The 24,939-nt window shown below is 31.8% G+C and overlaps 1 protein-coding gene across 2 annotated transcripts; it reads right to left on the bottom strand.

Annotated features, from left to right (window-relative positions):
* Window positions 1–475: 475 nt before the first annotated feature.
* LOC127704688 (uncharacterized) lies at window positions 476–24,775 on the bottom strand. Of its 2 annotated transcripts, XM_052208822.1 has the most exons (8): window positions 24,611–24,775; window positions 16,982–17,392; window positions 15,195–15,303; window positions 9,985–10,101; window positions 7,072–7,178; window positions 3,179–3,249; window positions 1,933–2,128; window positions 476–669 (listed from the first exon to the last, which is right to left on the bottom strand). In XM_052208822.1, the coding sequence occupies exons 2-8, from the start codon at window positions 17,379–17,381 to the stop codon at window positions 542–544; spliced, it is 1,128 nt and encodes a 375-aa protein (XP_052064782.1). In that variant the 5' UTR covers window positions 17,382–17,392; window positions 24,611–24,775; the 3' UTR covers window positions 476–541. The 2 variants fall into 2 exon arrangements, with proteins under 2 accessions (XP_052064782.1, XP_052064783.1); XM_052208823.1 differs by lacking the exon at window positions 1,933–2,128 and having other exon boundaries at window positions 513–669.
* Between the last annotated feature and the right edge of the window lie 164 nt (window positions 24,776–24,939).

Raw genomic sequence — 24,939 nt, 5'->3', positions numbered from 1 at the left:
TTTGGTTACATATGTTCATCATTATTGTAAAAGCCATTACCTATAACTGACCTTAAAATTGAAAAGTAGTAAAATTTGTCCATCTTTTCACAATTATCTTTATATATATTATTGATAAATGAATATGATGATATAGCCTGGTCTGCTGAAATATCAATTGTAATGTCACCGTGATGTATAAAGATGTCCAATTGATCATTTTACATATAGTGTCTTGTAAAACCAAATACAGTCAACAGTCTTTCCTTAAAAAATATTTGATTGGCAATAACATATTCCCATTATGACATATTTTGAGTAAAGCTGTTGATAATGTTTAAATATTAATAGAAAAATCTCAAAGTGAGGCAACTTGGCAATTCTTACAATTTTAAATTAATAAATGACAGAAGTTAAAGCCAACATGTTATAACTGACATATCTGACAGACAAATGTCTTGCATCATCTTGGAGATTTTATTCGAAAGACCTTGTTGATTTTAAGAATTCAAATTAATTTCTATAAGTTATGTACTAAAGATATGTATTTATTTTACAAACATTATCTAGGCACATATTTGATTAAATCTGTTATATGTTTTGTCAATTCTGGAATCTGTGTCTTTTGTAACAAATGTCCACCTCTATCAAATTGTACAGCTTTGTAGTACCACTCTGTCAATGATTTGTCTGTAAAAAGTTTAGATATATATATAAACCATTTATAACTTTGGAAAATATAGTACAAAGAAGAAAAGTCAGAAAAAGGAAATGAAAAAGATAACATTAACTTTAAAATTAATTGCCTTACAACATGCTAAAATTTTTTGGCAATTATTTCCAATAACGTGTATTAAGAAATAATCTCCACAGTGCCAAATTAAAACAGTAAAATTAGAAAACAATATAGAAATATGTAGAGCATTGAGTAATTATTATGTGCAGAAAAATAAGAAACTGTATAACAAAGGCCAAGGATATGATATAAATCAAAAACATTTCAGGAATTTCTACATACACAAATCATTGCAGCTATGTATTAGAATTAAAAATGTGAGTTCTATTCACTCCCTTGCATTTTGCACTTATAATAAAACCTCAATAATTTCTTAATTCTAACAGAATTTTTAGACATTTCTACAAACATATTTGTTATGCATTTGTGCTAGAGTTACATTAAATTTTTACTTGGTAAGTTACATTAAATTCAAACTTGGTATTTTAAGAATACAATTAGACAATACAATATACAAACACAATTTAGTTGTCCTTGATCCCTTATAAAAATGTGGTGGATTCAATGATCAGATAGTCTTTTAAACAGGGCAAGCTTGATTATAAATTTGTAGAAAATTGTTAGAAAATAAACTAAAGGAATTAAAGTTAGTTCTGACACAAGACTGTTTGGACAAACACTTCATTTTCAAAAACATTTTTTTTGTTTTTATACTCTAAATGTTTTATATTTTTTTATTTCAAAACTTCACAATCATAACTTGTGCAGGTTATTCAAGAAACACATGTTGTGGACACAGAAATCATATCATCATGTTTTACAGCCCAGCCACTTAGAGGCAGGGGCATTGAGTGTTATCCATGTTTGCCCTTCCATCCTTCTGAAATCAAACAGTTAACTGCAATTTTTAGTATGCCTGCAGTCATAAGTGTGTAATGATGACTTACAGATCATATTTCATGTTTTATTCGAGTTGACAGCATCTTTGCAAAATTACGGCACTTAAACTTAAAAATTTTAAAAATTACACTTGTCATGACTTTTTTTTGTAATGCTTGTTCATCTGAAGCTGATTTTTTGTTTGTTTAATGAATGTATAATGATGACTGATAGTCAAGTTTACATTTCAAACTTATTGTTTAAAAAAAAACTGTAAGCAATGAGCGGGAACATTTATGTGTGGTACTACTATTTTTTTTTTTTACATATTTACATACTAATTTCTTCAGCTATTTCCCTGGGTGGTTCTTTAATATTGTTTTCTCGGCATAGCTTTATGATGTCAGAATCCTTTATGCCAACATGATTTAGAATGTTGTATGGAATGTCAAGTTCAACTAATTTATCTGTTGTCGCAAAGCAAAACATAGCTGGCTTTTTCTTGTTTTTAATTGTTTCCATATGATCTAGTATCTGAAATATAGTAACCACACTTGTTTAAATTCGCTGAGCAAACTCTCTCTGAGAAATAAATCAATAAATCAACACATCACATTACATTACATTAAACAGATTTACTGAATTTGATTTCTGTGTCCGTCATGCTTATGAATTTGATATTTATTTTTTTCCCCGTATGTACTTTGATTTTGTTTATTTAATAAAATCTTTTTTTACCACCAAATCATAGTACGTCACATCAGGTTGCATATGAAAAAGGGTTGAAAAAAAATATTCTCTTGAATTTGACAGTTGTAGGAAATTAATCCTACATTTCATTGCAGTAAAAAAAAATTTCTGAGTCATAAACATATGTCTTGGGTGTTTCAAAGCACCATTATTTTTTTGTTTGGTGTTTCTATAGAGTATTTTGGAAACTTGAGATTACATGATTACTAAAGCTTGTACACAGGAAAAAAAGGGGTGAAAATTTGATTGGTTAACTTCCAGTGATGGTTATTTTCTTATATGCAATGAAATGTTATGTGAAATTTTGTCTATAGTACTGGACAAGATAAAACTTTACTCATGCCAAGTATTTCTTTATTTAAAACAAAGATAAATTCTGCAAAATTTTTTGAAAAGTGCAAATTTAACAAAGACTAATAGGGGAAAATCAATGGTGGTATTACACCTATTATGGGAAGCTGCACATGCACCTTTGACCTTGTGTGAACTCTCATTTGTTAAAATTTCATGCTATTTAAGTGAAATATTACAAAAATGAAATATTCTGAGTGGATTGAGTCTCAAAAACACATTTTATGAGAAAATTGTCTTGAAATAGGACTTTACCATGAATATTACAGTCAGGATTCTACTTCGTCAAAATTATCTCCCCATTACGCCACCTAATTTTTATAATGGTAAAAATGGAAGCCATTGTAGTGATGACGCGCTGTCAATTTAGCTCTTGAAAACCGATAAATTTATTCACATATCATCATTATGATCCTTATATGCCAGTTGTATTTTAAAAGGCAAATGTATCTACTAGCTATTTAGCATCAATAAGTTAATCACCTTCTCAAACTCAGCTGTAGCAACATTTTCAACAGCAACTTGTAATGGTTGCACATCATACCTGGCAAAACCTGAAATAACATACAAATACTGTATAATAGATAAATGCTAAAAATGAGGAGAAACGAAATAAACAAAAAGGCCTGACATGTTACAGTGCATTTTCCTAATAGTTATTTCATAATGTAAATTGTAATGTAATGTCAAAGTATTTTTCTCCATTTGTGGGTGCTTTTATTCAACTTTCAATCAGGTACTTTAAAATAATTAAATTTAAACCATGTTTGATGTAAATTGTCTCCTGCAATAAACTGGTCATTTCAAATGATGTGATTGGTTGATAATTCATTATGACATCACATTAATCGTAGCCTTTTTCTGAACATTACCATTGTTGTTCTTTGTTATTTGTTAAACTTATTCGCATTATCAACTATATTAGTTATGGAAATTTGTCATATTTACTCTAATGCATATCCTCCAACAAAATTTCTGTCTAAGACTGTCTGTTATTAACTCTCTATATCTTAAAAGTAACAATAATCAAACTCTTTTTTTTTTCTAACTATAATTTCTGATCAAGAAATGCACTTGGTAAAACCAACTAGATATTTTACTACAATGTTTGTTAATTTGAAATAAATATCAACCTTGTTATATAGATATAAGAAGATGTGGATGTATATAAATAGCAAAAATAATCAGCAAGACAAAATCAACAAAAAATAGATTTTAGTCGTGAATTATATTCTAGTCAGAGTTTTCAATGTTGGAGAGTGTCCATTGTTGAAGTTAAACATAAACCTAGGTGAGCAACACAGGCTCTTTGAAGATATGCATGCAATACCCATTACAAATTAATGACAAAATTATTGTATATAATCTTAATCTTTATTTTAAGAAACTGAAGGCTCTAAAGAGCCTGTGTTGTTCACCTAGGTTTATGTTTATCTTCAACAATGGACACTCTCCAACATTGAAAACTCTGACTAGAATATAATTCACGACTAAAATCTCTTTTTTGTTGATTTTGTCTTGCTGATTATTTTTGCTATTTATAGTGTCTATCTATTTATTATAGTTTTCAAGGTAATAGGCAACAAAGAGCTGCGCAATGAGCGCATGATACGCCCGTCGCTTTTTCAAAGAATAAAGTTTCATAACTCCTTAATGTCATATCAGAAATTTATAAAAACTAAAGGGAGGTTATTTTAATAGATATAAACAATTCACCAAAGTTTCATGAAAACTGCTCAAAGAACTTTTGAGTTATTGTCAGAAAACTGGAAAATCCCCCTTTTTTAATGAATAAAACCCCCATAACACAGAAACGTAAAATCTAAAATTTATAAAAATTGAAAGGGAGCTCACATCAATAGATATAAACAATTCACCAAAGTTTCATGAAAACTGCTCAAAGCATTTTGGAGTTATTGTCCAAAAACTGGAAAATCACCCTTTTTTAATGAATAAAACCCCATAACTCAGAAACATAAAATCTAAATTTTTTAAAAATCGAAAGGGAGCTCACATCAATAGATATAAACAATTAACAAAAGTTTCATGAATACTGCTCAAGGCATTTTTGAGTTATTGTCCGAAAACTGGAAAATCCCTGTTTTTTAATGAATAAAACCCGATAACTCAGAGACGTAAAATTCAAAATTTATAAAAATCGAAAGGGAGATCATGTCAATAGGTATAAACAATTCACCAAAGTTTCATGCAAGTTAATTGGTTAAAGTGTTTTTGAGTTATTGTTTGACATGTTGACGGCAGATGGACGGAAAGACAGACGGACAACGCTGTACCATAATACGTCCCGTAAACGGGTGTATAAAAACTTAAAAAATGGTAAAAATTGTCATTAAAGAGCAATAACTCCAATGAGGAGTTGACTGACTTTAAGAACTCGTCTTACTGATCATTTTCACTAAATTATAATTTTCAAGATATTAGGCAAAAACACAAAAAATTGTTAAAGGGGAATAACTCCATTAACAAGTTGACATATAATTTTGGACATTTCAATTATTTGGTGATCTTGTCTTGCAAATGTCTTTTTTGCTATTTTAACAGTGTCTTGGTTTCTGTTACAGTTTTCAAGATAATGGTCAAAAAATGAAAATTATACGGTAAAATTCATTATTTAAGGATAATAACTGCTCTAATAAGTTGTCTGACAGTTTTGATGTAAATGGACAAGAGCAAGATCTTCATCATTTTGAACATTTTAGTCCCAGTCTGATTTTCTCTATTTATTGCGGTTTTCAAGATATAAATAGACCAAACTTGTGTTTTACCGTTATGTTCTATTTTTAGCCATGTTAGTTGGAAAGCAGGGTCATCATACATATTTTTTTAACAATACACCCTAATGAAGATTGTGGCCAAGTTTGATTAAATTTGGACCTGTAGTTTCAGAGAAGGTGATTTTGTGTAAAAGTTAACGGACAACCCCAGACGCCAAGTGATGAGGAAAGCCCACTTGGCCCTTTGGTACAGGTAAGCTAAAAAGTACATTTATTACATCTTTTCGCCTTAAAATCTTGATGTATATTATGAATTGTACAAGACCTTACTGTTTATACTTTGCATATACCTATCAATTATTTTATGCAAGTGTCACATGATTTTGTAAGTCTAATACCCCGTTTACACTATGCCTTTTTAATCCAGGTTCAACCTGAATTAATTAATCCCAGGTTAGATTTAGGAAGTGTGAAAGCCTTAACCCGGGGCAAACCCGGATTAAAATTACCTTGCCTTCTATATGTGAAGGTAAAGTGGAGTTAATGTGAGGTTGTTGCTATGGTGACACATGACATTTGCTTATGTCATTTGAATAACCAGTAGACAGATTATGGATCATCACGGGAGAAACACCAGAATCAGTTTTTAGCAACAAAAATTGAGGTCTAACGTAAAACAAAGAGAAGAAAATACTTAATAGCTATCTCTATTGGGTGATTTTTTTCTTCTAATATGCATGCTATTCAAATTAATGCAACTAATGTGAGGGTATCCAAATTGCACCTATTTTGACAGTTTTTTCACCTTCGTTTATTTTGGAACAGACGCAAGTTTCCTTCCTATGTTTATTTTGTAGATTTATCCCGTGCATATTTACTATCAAGTTTAACAAATTTAATTTCAAATTAATGCTGAATCATGAAAAAATTGGTTTGAAACGACCTCCCAATGAGCCTAGATTCTGTAATCTGTATCGAGTTGCACACATGCTCAAGGTTATCCCTTTCGAAAAATTGACTTTCTGATTTTTTTTTTTTTTTAAAGTTCTTTACACTTTTAGAACAATTTGACAAAATTCCATGCTTTTTGGCCCTTTTGTAAGAGATGAATGCTTGTGACATATTTTAACTGCTCATTTCAAAAGTCGACTTTTTGTGCATGCGATTCTCTTCACTGAAGACTTCATCTGTTGATTTAATTGACAGATTTGCGTAAACTATATATATTAAAGTGTATTTAGCTATCGATTGAAAGACGTGTATAATGAAAAATTATGAAAATACAAATTTCAGTCATTTGATTTTTTCAGGATTTTTTGCGCAAAATGGGTGCAACTTTTAGGCCAGGTGAGCTAAAAAACAAACAACTGCAGTGGACTTTTGCGAGTTAAAATTTTGGCGCACTCATGTCTATTTCTGTTGGAAGGGAAAATCCCTAAGTGAGTTGATTTTTATTAAGTGTGAACTGGGGTAATTAATTCCGATTAACTATACTGGGTTCGACCCAGAGCAGATTTCATAGTGTGAACAAGGTATTAGATTATTATGCCAATTTTGGGTCGTTTAAGTACCTCCTCTTTTTTACCTCATGTGACTATGCTAAACAATAGAAAGTAACTAGAAATAAACGAAATTTTTTACCAATTAATTCATAAAACTTTGGCAACAGAGGAGTATAAAATGGCTGTATCCTAGGATTCTTCAGAAACTTTGAAAGGAACAGTATAAGATTGTGAGGTCTGGCATATCTACAAAAAAGAAAGAAGCAAACAATAGCTAATAAAAAGTAATTAATGTCAAAACATAAAATTAACAGCGCCTATGATGATTCATAGCCTGACTGCTTCAATGGGCTTATTCATTCATCATTTTCATTATATATATTGTTTAATTTACTGAAAAAATTGTTAAAATTCTGATGTTGACACAGAAAACAATAAATGGGGAATGTGTCCTACACACATGTGATGCCCCCGCTTGCATATCATATAAAGTTATAAAGGGACATAACTGAAGAACGGTAAAAGTGACGCTACCTAAATTTGTACTTGATCTGAGTTTTGTGGTAATAAATATTGTGTATAAGTTTCATAACATTTGGTTGAGGCAAACTTCAGTTAGAGAATGATAACGAAAAATTCAGCATTTTTCCCATTTGTAAAGGGGCATAACTCTAGAACAGTAAAAGTGACACCACCAAAATTCAAACTTGATCTGTATTTTGTGGTAATAAGCATTATGTATATATAAGTTTCATAACATTTGGCTGAGGCTAACTTAAGTTACAGAACAAAAACGAAAAAATTCAGCTATTTTTCCATTTGTAAAGGAGCATAACTCTAGAACGGCTAAAGTGACACCACCAAAATTCTAACTTGATCTTTATTTTGTGGTAATAAGCATTGTGTTTTAGTTTCATAATATTTGGTTGAGGCAATCTAAAGTTAGAGAACAGAAACGAAAAAATTCAGCTATTTTTCCATTTGTAAAGGAGCATAACTCTAGAACGGCTAAAGTGACACCACCAAAATTCAAACTTGATCTGTGTTTTGTGGTAATAAGCATTGTGTTTAAGTTTCATAACATTTGGTTGAGGCAAACTAAAGTAAGGGAATGGAAACGAAAAATTCAGCAATTTTTCCATTTGTAAAGGGGCATAACTCTAGAACGATTAAAGTGATGACACCAAATTCAAACTTTATCTGTGTTTTGTGGTAATAAGCATTGTGTATAAGTTTCATAACATTTGGTTGAGGTAAACTAAAGTCAGAGAACGGAAACGAAAAATTCAGCAATTTTTCCATTTGTAAAGGGGCATAACTCTAGAACGGCTAAAGTGAAACCACCAAAATTCTAACTTGATCTGTATTTTGTGGTAATAAGCATTGTGTTTAAGTTTCATAATATTTGGTTGAGGCAATCTAAAGTTAGAGAACAGAAACGAAAAATTCAGCAATTTTTCCCTTTGTAAAGGAGCATAACTCTAGAATGGTTATAGTGATGCCACCAAAATTAAAACTTGATCTGTGTTTTGTGGTAATTAGCATTGTGTATAAGTTTCATAACATTTGAATGAGGAAAACTTAAGTTAGAGAACGGAAACCAAATTGGGACGTACGGACAGACAAGGGTAAAACTTAATGCCCCCTCCGCTACGGCGGGGGCATAAAACTTAAGGTCAGATCCAGCCTATTTATATATGTTTATGAAACAGCCTTTATTGCGAAAAAAATAAAACATTTCCCCCGTTTCAGGGGCTTTACCTGTTTAAGTTTCATAACATTTGGTTGAGGCAATCTAAAGTTAGAGAACAGAAACGAAAAAATTCAGCTATTTTTCCATTTGTAAAGGAGCATAACTCTAGAACAGCTAAAGTGACACCACCAAAATTCTAACTTGATCTGTATTTTGTGGTAATAAGCATTGTGTTTAAGTTTCATAATATTTGGTTGAGGCAATCTAAAGTTAGAGAACAGAAACGAAAAATTCAGCAATTTTTCCATTTGTAAAGGGGCATAACTCTAGAACGGTTAAAGTGACACCACCAAAATTCAAACTTGATCTGTGTTTTGTGGTAATAAGCATTGTGTTTAAGTTTCATATCATTTGGTTGAGGCAAACCAAAGTAAGGGAACGGAAACGAAAAATTCAGCAATTTTTCCATTTGTTAAGGGGCATAACTCTAGAATGATTAAAGTGATGACACCAAATTCAAACTTTATCTGTGTTTTGTGGTAATAAGCATTGTGTATAAGTTTCATAACATTTGGTTGAGGTAAACTAAAGTTAGAGAACGGAAACGAAAAATTCAACAATTTTTCCATTTGTAAAGGGGCATAACTCTAGAACGCTTATAGTGATGCCACCAAAATTGAAACTTGATCTGTGTTTTGTGGTAATTAGCATTGTGTATAAGTTTCATAACATTCGAATGAGGCAAACTTAAGTTAGAGAACGGAAACCAAATTGGGACGTACAGACAGACAAGGGTAAAACTTAATGCCCCCTCCGCTACCGCGGGGGCATAAAACTTGAGGCCAGATCCAGCCTATTTATATATGTTTATGAAACAGTCTTTATTGCGAAAAAAATAAAACATTTCCCCCGTTTCAGTGGCTTTACCTGTGTCTATTTTAATTTTTGGACAATGAACTGCCCTGTTGAAAGAATGAATACAATAAGTATTGTTCTCAGTGGGGTTTATTCACTGGGACCTTTAAATTGCTCCTAAGAGAAATCCATCACTCATTGACTAATTTACCTGAAGAAAAAAATTATCTACAAAATAGATGAAAATACAACTCGCACAACTGCATGTGATGTTGTCTTTATTCAATATCAATAATATATTTTCAATCTGTTCAATTAAAACACTGATTTTAATTTAATAATAAAAAGTTAATTTCTGCCAAATTTTTAGCTTTATTCCTATTGAAATATGCGGTGTTTTTTTATGTTTGTTTACTCGTAGAATAAATTAAGGAAGGCCTTAAGATTTTTATTTTATTCAAATATATAAAAGTATCTAAATTTATTCATCCTTTTATAGTATACCTGTGTGGTTTACCTCCTAAAAAATTCAAGAATACTGCAGATTTAATTCTATCATTTTCAGCTGCTGCTCTAAATCCAAGAAAAGATCCAGCACTGTGAGAGATAAGAATGTCCACTCTGAAATATAAAATTTAGGTATAATGATAATTATACCTTTGTATTTGCTACGATTTTTTAAATTAAAAATTACAGAATCAGTTTGTAAAATTCGGAATTGGAATAAGGTTTTCAGGGGAGACAATATTTGAAGCAAAGACAAACAGTCAATGTTCTGTTGTATTCAGTTTTGTTCATGATGACATCAAAATTAGGGAATATAATACAAGAGGAAATGAAAATTAGAGCAATTAAATTTTCCATCTGATAAGTTACAAAAGAAATAATTGTCCATCTACAATGAATTACAAGAGAAATATTTGTTTTCTATCTGAGTTGTACATTTACACTGCATGTTGAAAAGGGGATCATTGTTGAACTTCTCTAACTGTTGTAGATTTATTTAAGGGCAATAACTCCTATACGGAGTTGTCTGATGGTTTCAATTATTTTGACAATATTTGTATATCTTATTCTTCTATTGCTCAACATTTTTGCTGTTTACTGATCCTTAGGATCTTTCAGGCCAAATTTAGTTAAACTTGGTCCTTAAGTTTCAAAGGAGAAGATTTTTTAAAAAGTCTACAACACCAATGTTGGACGTTAAGTGATTGTTATAGCTCTTATGGACCTACTCTGACCATAGAGCTATGTGACCTAAAGAGTATCACTTAAAATTTTATTAAAATAAATGGGGAATGTGTCCATGGGACACAGATGATGCCCCCACTTGCATATCATATAAAGTTATAAAGGGACATAATTGAAGAACGGAAAAAGTGATGCTACCAAAATTTGTACTTGATCTGAGTTTTGTGGTAATAAGCATTGTGTATAAGTTTCATAACATTTGGTTGAGGCAAAATTAAGTTAGAGAACGGAAACGAAAAATTCAGCAATTTTTCCACTTGTAAATGGGCATAACTCTAGAACAGTAAAAGTGACACCACCAAAATTCAAACTTGATCTGTATTTTGTGGTAATAAGCATTGTGTATAAGTTTCATAACATTTGGTTGAGGCTAACTTAAGTAAGAGAACGGAAACCAAAAATTCAGCAATTTTTATACGACCGCATAAAATTTTGCAGTCATATATTGGTATCACGTCATCATCGTCTTCGTCAGCGTCCTCCAAATACATTTTGTTTCCAGACAATAACTTTAGTAAATGTAAATAGAAATCTATGAAATTTGAACACAAGGTTTATAACCACAAAAGGAAGGTTGGGATTGATTTTGGGGGTTATAGTCCTAACAGTTTAGGAATTAGGGGCCAAAATGGGGCCCAAATAAGCATTTTTCTAGTTACCAGACAATAACTTGTGGAGAGGTGTATGGATCTCTCTGAAATTAGACCACAAGTTTCCATACCACAAAGGGATGGTTAGGATTGGCTTTCAGGGGTTATGGCTCAAACCGTTTAGGAATTAGGGGCAAAAAAGGGGAAAAACAAGAGTTTCCTGGTAAATGGACAATTAAAAAAAAAGTACAATGTTAAGTTTTGATTACCTCCCTTACACTGCTTTTAAATTATGTATAAAGAAATGTTGTATTGTCTTGAGGTGATTAGCTGTCAATTTATTTTTAGAAGTTACTATTTAAAAATGCTGATTAAGGAATATTTAATATATTAATTTTAGCCATGATTATGTATGTCATTTTCTATTTTAAGACTTTTATGATGTATTTAAATGGGTAATTATGGTTGCAAACTCCATTGGAAAATTGAACTGAGATTATGACCATATCTTGAGGGAAACAATTTTTTTAAAAAGGGGGGGGGGGGAGGTGAAAAAAAATTGGAGGGGGGGTTAAAAAGAAATTGTTAGGGGGACAATTTTTTCGAATTTCAGATTTCAGAAATTAAAAAGAAAATTTCTTTTCTTTTCTTCTTTTTTTTTAAAGGTGGGAGGGTAAAAAAAATTTTTTGTGTTTTTTTTTGGGGGGGGGGGGGCAATTCGCAACAGCATAGTGTATTGCACAAAAGAAAAAATTCTAAGTTCTTAGACCACTTTCATTCTGTGTCAGAAACCTATGCTGTGTCAAATATTTAATTATAATCCAAATTCAGACCAGTATCAAGCGCGAATATTGTGCCCATTTTTGCCCCAACTGTTCAGGGTTCGACCTCTACGGTCGTATCCAGCTGCGCTCTGTGAAGCAATTTATTTCATTTGTAAAGGCATAACTCTAGAAGGGTTAAAGTGACGCCACCAAAATTCAAACTTGATCTGTGTTTTGTGGTAATAAGCATTGTGTATAAGTTTCATAACATTTGGTTGAGGCAAACTAAAGTTAGAGAACGGAAACAGAAAATTCAGCAATTTTTCCATTTGTAAAGGGGCATAACTCAAGAACGGTTAAAGTGAAGCACCAAAATTCAAACTTGATCTGTGTTTTGTGGTAATAAGCATTTTGTATAAGTTTCATAACATTTGGTTGAGACAAACTAAAGTTAGAGAATGGAAACCAACTTTGGGACGTACGTACGTACGAACGGAAGGACAAGGGTAAAACTTAATGCCCCCTCCACTACGGCGGGGGCATAAAAACTAATTTGTCGATTGTCACAAAAAATAATATGCATATGCAGCACATGTACATATTATGTGCAGCAGTGCAACAATGTACATATCAGCTGTTCATGAGTGATTGTCATTGCCTGGCTTACTCCTTTAAAGGGGCATTAGCTACAAATTAGACAAAAATTAAAATATGTTTTTATTTCAAACACTTTTAAAAGTGGACTAAAGAAATGATATTTCGTTATTAGCAGTCATTTTGGTTCATTTTTGTCAAAATACACTAAATAAAATGCTCCGCTGGGGCGCAGCTTGATACGACCGCAGAGGTCGAACCCTGAACAGTTGGGGCAAGTATGGACACAACATTCAAGCTTGATACAGCACTGAATTTGGATTATAATTAAATATTTGACACAGCATAGGTTTCTGACACAGAATGAAAGTGGTCTAAGAACTTAAAAAATTTTAATTTACCTATTCAAACCATATCATTATTATTTGCTTTTATATATAAATCAGAAATAACCAATTTAAAATGGAAAATTTAAAAGAAAAAAAAAGGAAAAAATAATCCCCCCCAAACTTTTTGAACCCCTTTATGATTCATCACCCCCAACCTCAATCCCAGCTTTCCCTTTGTGGTATGGTACCTTGCAGTACAATTTCAGAGAGATCCATACACTTGAACACAAGTTATTGTCTGGAAACTAGAAAAATGCTTGTTTTTTGGCCCCTTTTTGGCCCCAAATTCCTAAACTTTTAGGGCAATTACCCCCAAAACTCAAACCCAGCTTTCCCTATGTGATATGGAACCTTGCAGTACAATTTCATAAAGATCCATACATTTACACACAAGTTATTGTCCTGAAACTAGAAAAATGCTTGTTTTTTGGCCCTTTTATGACCCCTAAATACTAAAATTTTGAGTGAATACCCCCAAAATCAATCCCAGCCTTCCCTTTGTGGTATGGTACCTTGCAGTACAATTTCAGAGAGATCCATACACTTGAACACAAGTTATTGTCTGGAAACAAGAAAAATGCTTATTTTTGGCCCCTTTTTCCTAAACTTTTTGGGCAATTACCCCCAAACTCAATTCCATCTTTCCCTTTATGATATGGAACCTTGTAGTATAATTTCATAAAGATCCATACACTTACACACAAGTTATTGTCATGAAACTAGAAAAATGCTTGTTTTTTGCCCCTTTTTTGCCCCTAATTCCTAAAATTTGGAGGCAATTACCCCCAAAATCAATCCCAGCATTCCCTTTGCGATATGGAACCTTGTGATACAATGTCAGAGAGATCCATACACTTACACACAAGTTATTGTCATGAAACTAGAAAAATGCTTGTTTTTTGCCCCTTTTTGGCCCCTAATTCCTAAAATTTGGAGGCAATTACCCCCAAAATCAATCCCAGCATTCCCTTTGTGATATGGAACCTTGTGGTACAATGTCAGAGAGATCCATACACTTACACACAAGTTATATCTGGAAGTTACAAAAATGCTTATTTGTGGCCCCTTTTTGGTCCCTAATTCCTTAACTGTTAGTACCATAACCCCCAAAATCAATCCCAACCTTCCTTTTGTGGTATTGAACCTTATGGTAAAATTTCATTGAGATCCATTCACTTAAACTAAAGTTAGAGTGCGAAAACTAATGTGTCTTGGGACGACGACGACAGACGAGGACGACTCCAACGTCATATCAATATACGACAATGAAAATTTTTTTGCGGTCAGATAAAAAATAATTGATCATGTATTAGTAGCTTGCAAGCCAATAATTCAACCTCATTTGAATCTTTATTCATGCAAACTTTAATTTGACCTTCAGTGGAGATGGGTTGTGCATGTGTTCAGCATGAAGTTCAATCATTAAAAAGAAAAGGATGTCAACATTGAAATCTGAAACAAGGGGACATCAGGAATAACCATTATGTTGAATGACATGCCCACAAAAAATCATTCTTATATAGGTAAAATGATGACTTGAAATCAAACACACCTAGAAAAATTGTCATGATAGGAATGCACATGCTTGCCTGTCTATGTCTATTCATATTTATATTTGGTTATTATGACCATAGGCAGTCTTCGGATAATTAGATGGTGTTTAGTCTAAATAAGCCCGAAATGCTGATTCATTATAATGAGTCCATGTATCATGTGTATCGTTTATTGTTTCTTATGGAATTTTTGTATTTTGAATATAGGTTTTATATAGATTAGACCGTTGGTTTTCCTGTTTGAATTGTTTTACAATAGTCGTTTTGGGGCCCTTTAAAGCTTACTGTTTGGTGTGAGCCAAGACTCCTTGTTTTTGGCCGTTCTTTGACCTATAATTGTTAACTTTTTATACATTGTGACTTGGATGAAGAGTTGTCTCATTGGCACTCACACCACATCTTCTTATTTATATTCAAAATGTTATAAAGCAAATATGAATTTGGGTCTTAACTGTTAACATGAATTTGACAGCTAATGCCTCTTTAATAATTACCAGTAGTACAAACATTACATGAGTTAAAATGAAGTAAAAAAAAAATAATTTGACAAAATTAAATAATATGCGTACAAACCTTTCAAGCTTTAATTCATCTAAAATCCTATTTAACATGTCTGCTTTTCCTGTCGGACTATAATCAATACTATACACTTCATTTGCTGGTAGTCTACTTTCACCACAACCTATTGAGAGAAAACTAAAAATATATGAAAGGGTTATTGACATTTTAGAAAATGGATGGATGTGACCATGTTTAACATCTGATGGCAAATATTGCAATTGCATATCAAGATGAGGATTTTTATGTGATAGGATTATTAATAGAAATAAGAAGATGTGGTATGAGTGCCAATGAGACAACACTCCATCCAAGTCACAATGTGTAAAAAGTTAACCCTGCTTTGTACAGGAAGATATGTTACCCTAACCAGTGGTATAAAAATGAAGAATAGAAAGTAAAAATTTGTAAGCGTTCTGCGGAACCCAGTGTCTCGCCTACTTTTGCTGTTAATCGCAGGCTCAACAAAAATGAGGAAAAAAATTAATAAAAATATTCCTCTCTATACTATCTTTTGATTGTAAGTAGCTTCTGTCCAAGTTTGGTAAAAATCCAGGATAGTTTATGAATCTAATAAATGTTTTAAAAACTTAAACTGCAGACTGTATGTAATGTTAACTGGAAGAAAAACTAAGTCCATTTATAAGTAAAATACGGAAAAAATGGAACAAAATTTTAACAAAATTTCCTTCTAGATACTAGCTTTAAATCATAAACAAGCTTCTGTCCAAGTTTGGTACAAATCCAGGATAGTTTAAGAAAGTTGTTAAAATTTAAAAAAAACTTTAACTACAGAGTGAATGTAATGTAAACTGGCAGAAAAACTAAGTCCATTTATAAGTTAAATACGGATAAACTGGATTTTTTTCACAGATTTTACTTCTAGATACTATCTTATGATGATAAACAAGCTTCTGTCCAAGTTTGGTACAAATCCAGGATAGTTTAAGAAAGTTATTAAAATTTCAAAAACTTTAACCACAGAGTGAATGTAATGTAAACTGGCAGAAAAACTAAGTCCATCTATAAGTAAAATACGGAAAAAATGGAATTTTTTTTTTACAAAATTTACTTCTGGATACTATCTTATGATGATAAACAAGCTTCTGTCCAAGTTTGGTAGAAATCCAGGATAGTTTAAGAAAGTTATTAAAATTTCAAAAACTTTAACCACAGAGTGAATATTTGTGGACGCCGTTGACGATACCGACAGAATGTAGGATGGCTATGTCTTGCTTTTTCGACAAAAGTCGAAGGCTCGACAAAAATCAAGAATGTGTCCTTAGGACAAAATGCTCCCTTTAATTTCCATGTTTAAAAAAACACAAAAACTGGGTCAAACTCTAAAATGTCACATCATAAGGAACATGTGTACTAACTCTCATGTTGATGTAACCATAATTTCTTTCATGGTAAACTACTTTTAACCAAATTTAACCTGATTCATTTCCAACATTTGAGACAACTATCAACTGGAGACCAAATGAGATAGGTATCTATAGGCCACCATACAGCCTTCAACAATGAGCAGAATCCATACTATATACATTGTAGCTATGCATTCTATGAAAGACTCTTATATGAAAAATTGTAAAAAATTCAAACAAGAAAACCAACAACCAACAACTTTCATCGACTTTTATTTTCGTTAAGTTAATTATGAACATGTGAATTCAGATGTGACCACAACTTAATGGTAAACAAATTTAAACCCATACAGATAGACTAACAGACAAACATGATCACATAATGCCACTCTATCATGGCGCTACATAAAATTCTTTTCAAATTTGCAAACTTACCTGGAAAATCTGGTGCAATACATTTCATGCCATGTTTAGCTAACTGTAATGACAGGTTGTGAAAGTCACCACCGTCTCCTGGCATACCATGTAACGCTAAGACTACGGGATCACTTGGTGAAGTATCATGTCTGTATGTGGTACGTAAATTTAATTTAACGGCAATATCTTCTGCTTTTTGTGGATCTGTTGACTTAAATTTCACAGGAAGTGTAAGATTATTATGAACAATATTTTCTGGCTGATGAGGCAGTTTATCAGCTGTTAACTGTTGGTTCTCAAGTCTGCTTGAAGTTAATAGGTTTCTATATTGAAATTTCATATGACTCCTGAACTGTCTTGTTAGTTCACATTTAAAGTAAATATGATGACTTTTACTGGCAATACTGATGCACTGCATCTTTCAGCATTCTGAAAAAGGTAAATAAAATATGAATAATTCCTAATTTTTTCAGTGTCAAAACTAACAGTCAATTTGTTTATTATCAACTAGTTTGAAGAAAGGTTATTTTGAGAAACACTAGCTCTCCTATTAAAAAATGCACATATATATGTATAATTCATATAAGTAAAGACCTGTCTCTTATTATACTACAAAATCATGTAATATTTAAGGTAATTATTATAAGTACATTTATTAAGACTCTTTTTTCAGTTTTTCTGGTGATGAAACATTGCACTGAATGAAAATAGATTTGTAAGCCATTTTCTCAAAAGTATTCAGGTATTGGCTGTAAAATATCAGGTGAATATACATATAAGCCTGAGATTGCGCTGACATCTGACAGCCTTTTTATGAATAGCTGTACATAGGACATAGGCTCATAGCTTTTTAACATAATTTTTTTTTCCTTTTATAAGTAATAATTATTTTTTAACAGCCCTAACACTTTGGGCCATACACATGGACATGGAAGAAGAACTAATTAACAACTTTGTGTATTACTTATCTATAGCACTATTTTTGCTGTTATATACATGATATATATGCAGACATATTACAGAGTTGCCAAGTCACAACTGGAGATTTTACCTTTGTCACGTTGAAAACTGCTTTTAACTCCTTTTTGACTTAATAAAGAAACTAGACAAAGTCAATGTAAGACTTTCTTTGAGATATTATTGTGTCTGGGAGACACAAATGATGCCCCTACAGATGCAAAGTGTTATTTATAAAAATTTTGCAAAGTGAAATCTTCCTAGCATTCAAACTGTAGGAGGAGTTATCCAGAAACGCTATGCACCTCAATCCTCTTATGCAAGTATATACTCCAAAAATGACAAAGTTCAACTATCTCCCAAAAGAGCAAATATTAATAACAATCAAAACCCTGACCACATGCACCCCTTCAATATATGTACAAACAGCCAGCAAAGTGAAATCTTCCTAGCATTCAAACTGTAGGAGGAGTTATCCAGAAACGCTTTGCACCTCAGTACTCTTATGCAAGTATATACTCCAAAAATGACAAAGTTCAACTATATATCTCCCAAAGAGCAAATATTAATAAAAATCAAAACCCTGACCACATGCACCCCTTCAATACATGTACAAAAAGCCAGCAAAGTGAAAACTTCCTAGAATTCAAACTGTAGGAGGAGTTATCTGGAATAACTATATACCCATAATGGGACAGACGGACAGGGGTAAAACAATATGCCCCCCAACTTTTAGATGCGGGGGCATAAAAAATAGTTTTTAAGCATCTATTCATAAATCAGTTATAATTTTTTTCACATGTAAACAACAATACAATTTATGTGTATTGGATAGATTTCACTATCATATCCCCTCCATAATAAGCTTTACTCATACCACATCTTCTTATATCTATTTACTATTTGCATTTGATCTGTTTAATTTGTATTCTTTTCTGTCATTCATTAATGGTTCCTTAATTGTTAAAGTCAGTTTTGTTTTACTTTTTCTAAAGTATTAATTCTATAATTAGCCAGATCTTGCATGTTCACAGATAATTTCATAGCAATATTTATGTAAATAAATTTCTTACTTATTTCAATTTAAGTATTGAACATGTTGAAAAAAGTATCAAGAGTATAGATCAAATAATTTTTAATATATTACTTTCTTATTTTCCTGAGAAAGTTAAAATCACTTAACTACAATTCTTGTGTAATTCTCTATCTAATTTGTATTTCATTATTATTTTTTTTACGAATTATCATTATTTTAAGGAGCACAGTAATTTGAAAAACATGGTAAAACTAGAGGCTCTAAAGAGCCTGTGTCGCTCACCTTGGTCTATATGCATGCATATTCAACAAAGGACACCCTCCAACATTGTAGACCAGAATAAAATTGAGAATGGAAATGGGGAATGTGTCAAAGAGACAACAACCCGACCAAAGTACAGAAAACAGCCTGAATTCATGACAATTCAGAAATCTCTGTCTTTTGATCTTGTATTGCTGATCATTTAGTCTGTTTAGTTTCTCTCTATTTTATTTAGCATTTGCTCAAAACACAATAGAGGGTTAAAACAAATCCTCATTTAAGGGCAATCATTCCTATAAAGAGTGACAGTCTACTAACTATATCGGCAAAATTTGACTTGATAGTAGATCTTGCCTTGCTGATCATTTTTCTGATTTAAATTGTCTATTTATCTATTATAGTTTTTATCATAAAAGGCAAAAAGCAAAAAAAATGGTTAAAATTGTCATTCAGGGCAATAACTCCAATTAGAAATCGTCAGACTATTTCCCCCATTTTGTCTTAATTGTAGGGGTTGTCTTGCTGATAATTTTTGCTTATTGCAGTTTCTATCTATTATTATTTTTAAGATATAAGGCAAAAACACAAAAAAAATGGTAAGATTTGTCATTTAATGGCAATAACTCCGATAAGAAGTCTTTTGACGTATATGCACAATTGGTAGAGCTTAACTTTCTGAACATTTTTCCCCTGTCAGATTTCCCCTATTTATAACAGTTTTCAAAATAATAGACAAAACTGTGGTATTTTTAGCCATGGCAACCATCTTGGTTGGCAGGCCGGGTCATTGGACACATTTTTTCAACTATAAACCCCAATGATGATTATGTCCAAGTTTGGTTAAATTTGGTCCAGTAGTTTCTTCGGAGAAGAATTTTTGTAAGAATTAATGGATGTCAACGACGGATCCAAGTGATGAGAAAAGCTCACTTGGCCCTATCATGCCTATTGGCCAGGTGAGCTAAAAAGGGAAGTACTTGAAATTTCTTGTGAAGCCACATAATTATCCAACTTTGATGATTTTACAGGTCAAATATTTGAACATCATTTACACAAAATTTATTATATTAGAGATTGACATCAATGGTGTAATAAACAAGAGGCTCTCATGAGCCTGAATCGCTCACATTTAATTTTTTGCTTAAATCTTTCATCACTGATTATTTTTGCTTTTCAATATATATTAATGAGTGGCTTAAAAATGCCATTTAAATGTTTTTTGAAATCTTTACATTTTTGTCAAAGGGTCAAATTTAATATTTTGTCAAAATTTAAAGAAAATTAAAAGAGCCAATTAAATTTAGTCGAGGTGTTTGATACCACCTTAAATCCAAATACACTTTTACAGTAGAACATATTATGAATAATCATAGTACACCTCTAGAAATTATGATAGGAATAGCATCATGGGGTACATGTATGTCAGTGAGATAGAAACCCTAAAAATTCAGTTAAAAACATGAACATTTGCAGATCATATATGCTTCTTATTGATTTATTTTTTGGCCTTAATCATATGTTGATTTATAATTACCAATTTAGTGGCAGCAACCCAACAATGGGTTGTTAGATTCATCTGAAACTTTCAGGGCTAATAGAACTTGACCTAATGAATATTTTTACCCAAGTCAGATCTGCTCTAAATGCTTTAGTTTTTGAAATATAAGCCAAAAACTGCATTTTACCCCTATGTTCTAAATTTAGCCATGGCGGCCATGTTTTTTGACGAACAGAAAATAAGACACAAACTTAATTCTAGATACCCTAAGGATCATTCAGCTTTAGTTTGGTTGGAATTGGTTCAGTAGTTTCAGAGGAGAAGATCTTTGAAATAGTTTACACCGGACTGACGGCGACAGACGCCAATTGATGGCAAAAGCTCACCGTTCCGAAGGAGATGGAGACTGACAAATTTTTGGGGGTTGAAATTATCAAAAAAAAAGGGGGGTTTGAATTTTTAACAGAAGGGACAGAAGAGGACTTAAAAATCAGGAGATTTTTACTCCTGCCTAAATAAATCATTTGGATGTATATATGTTACAAACATTCAATTTCTATTGCAACTGTTATGCTTGATTTAAACAACTACCTCCACCAATACTTTTTCTTTCCTTTCATACATAAAAATCTCAACCACAAAATTATTGTTTTGTCATTCAATTTAAAAAATCGCTTCACATCCTAATGTCTATTGTTTATACATGTACAACTACATGAACTACATAATTCAAAGATTTAAAGTAAGCAATTAGTGGGTTAATGTTAAAAATCTTATTAAATTAAATTGTGAATTGAATGACATGCCTGCAGGTAAACTGCTGAATTTCTTTTTTGCAAATCGAGTAAAAGGTTTATCATGTTTATAATTGTTTACCAAACACTATATTGTTCCCTTTTGATCTCATTTAGAATAACATAATCATGATTATGATTTCATTTAGACAAATTTAATTTCTAAGTAAACAAGGTATTACTGATTAAATTGATGTATCATGTGACATACTGTCACAGAAGTTCCATAAATAATTGATAAAAAAGTGCTCATTTACAAAATATCTTTAACATAGACTACATGAATGTTCTATATGGTATATAGCCAGATTCTGCAAAGGAACATGATATATGCAACAAAACAAAGGTAATGCATTTGCTGTTTAAATTTTGCAACCTTGAATTTAACAGTTCAGCATATCAATTTTAAAAATAAAGTTAACTTATACTTTCAACCAGTGACAGAGTCTCCGACTTTCATGACTTTTCAAAATATTCTATTCAATCATCTAATGTTTAAAAAATCTTTGGTTTTGTATTTTACCAGGGACTAATAAATAATCAAAAGATATAAAGATAGACTGAGATTTAATCCATTAAGAAGAAAAAATATACTATAATGTATCTTATTAATGACAATTCAAATACTCATCTCAGTGGCGGATCCAGGGGGGGGGTTCCGGGGGTTGGAACCCCCCCTTTTTTTTGACGATCAATGCATTTGAATGGGGACATATAGTTGGAACCCCCCCTTTAACCTGGGTTAGGAACCCCCCTTTTATAAATGGCTGGATCCGCCCCTGCATCTCTATTTGCAGTATTAACTTGCAGTCAACACTATAAAAACAAACTTTTAAAAAATTTAATTAATTAACTGTCCTATCTAAAAAAATCACCTATTAAGATAATTCAAATACATTATATCTAAGTAGTTAGTATTTTGAAAATTGGATCAGCTTTAGCTTTTAACCTTAAAATTTCCAAATCAAGAACAAGACAATGCCATCAAGTAACTCCTGGTCAATATACTGGAATTTTCCTTATCACTTTCATTTGTTTTAAGATAATGCTGATGTAATTTTGACATAAATTTTATTAAACTCCGATGAGCCAACATTTTAAAATTCATTTGAGATGATGCTGGTTCAATGTCATTGGATTTTGTTTTAAGATAATGCTGATGTAATTTTGACATAAATTTTATTAAACTCCGATGAGCCAACATTTTAAAATTCATTTGAGATGTTGCTGGTTCAATGTCATTGGATTTTGTTTTAAGATAATGCTGATGTAATTTTGACATAAATTTTATTAAACTCCAATGAGCCAACATTTTAAAATTCATTTGAGATGATGCTGGTTCAATGTCAATGGATTTTGGTGGCAAACACTAGAATTTTATTACATAATCTGTAAGCTGAAACCTTGAATTTTACAGGAAAAATACTTCCACTACTGGGAAAAATCTGTTATGAAAGTATTAGATCATTACATTGTATGCAAAGCCTTCATTATAGCAGTTTTTCAACAAATTTAGAATTTACAGATGAATGATTGCATCAAAGACATAAACCTTGCTACTTAAACACTGTTAAAAGAAGAAAAAGGTTATTTTTTTCCAATTTTACTAATAATTAAATATAATTTAAACCTGTACCCGTCACTATGTTTAAAATTTTGGTAAAACTACAAAATCACAGAATTTCTAATTTGCTACTAAAATGAGTGATTTAAAAATCACTTATTTCAGTAATTCCACTGCATTTCCCTGACTGATAATCTTCCAAAGATTGCTAAAGATCTTATTTATGGCTTAATACTATATGGTCTGGAATGTTATTTCTAAAAAACAACAAAAGCTTCAAACAACAGAATTTTTGTAGGCATTGTGACCTTGACCTTAATTTGATCTATTGTCGTATTGACAGAAAACTCAAATGGTGTCTTCTTATAGATCTTATCGTGGTTTTTGAAATGCATTTAACATTTAACACGCCGGAAAGTATAAACATCAGTACGTTGATGGTTTTCTGTAACGAAAGAAGAAGAACATTGTTTAAGTTAAAAATTACGCAACTTTTTCAAGACTTCAAAAACCAGTCGAAGCTTACTTAAAGGCCCTGTTTCAACAATGTATTGTTCATAAAACTTTTCTAAGAGACATGTTTAACAATCATATAAAACACTTTAAAAAGCATTTATCCCGTTAATATGACTTTAATTTGAAATTCATGATCTTCCAATTGATACTTTTTCTGTAAAAATTTGACCTCACAGTCTTACTCAGCATTAATACCTTTATGCCACAATGTCCTATTATGCATTTCCCCCCAAATCAACTCGAGACTGTTCAAACAGACAGTTCATTCATAAAATCAAATTAATGTAATCTAGTGAATTAAAGAAATTTGTTCATATAAAACTATCAAAATTTCAAAACATTCCCTTTTCTAAACTTTTTCTACCTTCAGCTCATTAGTGATGGCAATATTTTGACACTACTTGACCCCAACAGGAAGTTATTTACAAGTAACTATTTTTTTTTTCTGATTGGACTTGGGAATAGTGTCCCAAATTGGACTAGTCCAAATGATTTCAAGACCTCATAATTATTTGGACTAAGAATACAGGGGGCTTATCGCTATTTGTCAGCCATTACTGGACATCACAAAGGTTCCCGTAAAATTTTGACGTCATAACACAAAATATCTGACGCCACAATGGAAAAGTTATTGTTGTATGACGTCAATAGTTCAAGCGGGGCAGATTCTCGGGTCAACCGGGACAGATTTCCAAATAGCGATAAGGTGTATTAGATTGGACTAAATCATGAAATAATATAGGAATATTTCTATATCATATACATGTATATGGTCTTTTTCCAAATGGCATGTTCAAACAATGTTTGGTGAAGGTGGAACATACACATGACATACATACACAGTTCTGCCAACTTTTAATAATGCAAATGCGTGAGATTTGGCCAAAATCGTAAAGATCAAAGAGAAAAAACAATAGATCAAAGGAAAATGCCGCCAAATAAGCATGAAAATGCGCGAGACTTGGCAGCCCTGCATACATGTACTAACATATGAACATGGTTATTAAAAAGGTTGTCCTACCCAAAATTTCAGTTCAGCTGCTGTCTTGACCTTGAACTTTGACCTTAAGAGTTCTTCTTTCCCAAAACCTAAATTTCTTACGCCTCCAAAGACAGCATCAATCGACAACAGCCTCTTACATAAAGATCCCATCAGCGTACGGGACAAGCTAACCCTACCCAGTGTTGACCCCGGCCTGTTGACCCTGCGACTGTGAGAGCAGACGGATTGTTTTCGAATGTTAAGAAACTATTAAGATTTTTATCCATCTTTGAAATTTATATTTTAAGATTTATATTTTTTAAATTATATCTTTTTATCTGTCTATCTCGTTGTCATATTTACTACAA

This window comes from Mytilus californianus, unplaced genomic scaffold (genome assembly GCF_021869535.1).
Source record: "Mytilus californianus isolate M0D057914Y unplaced genomic scaffold, xbMytCali1.0.p SCAF_6, whole genome shotgun sequence".
In the NCBI taxonomy this organism is placed as follows: Eukaryota; Metazoa; Mollusca; class Bivalvia; order Mytilida; family Mytilidae; genus Mytilus; species Mytilus californianus.
The sequence above is the reverse complement of the archived record's forward strand: the minus strand, read 5'-3'. Positions and strand labels throughout refer to the sequence as shown.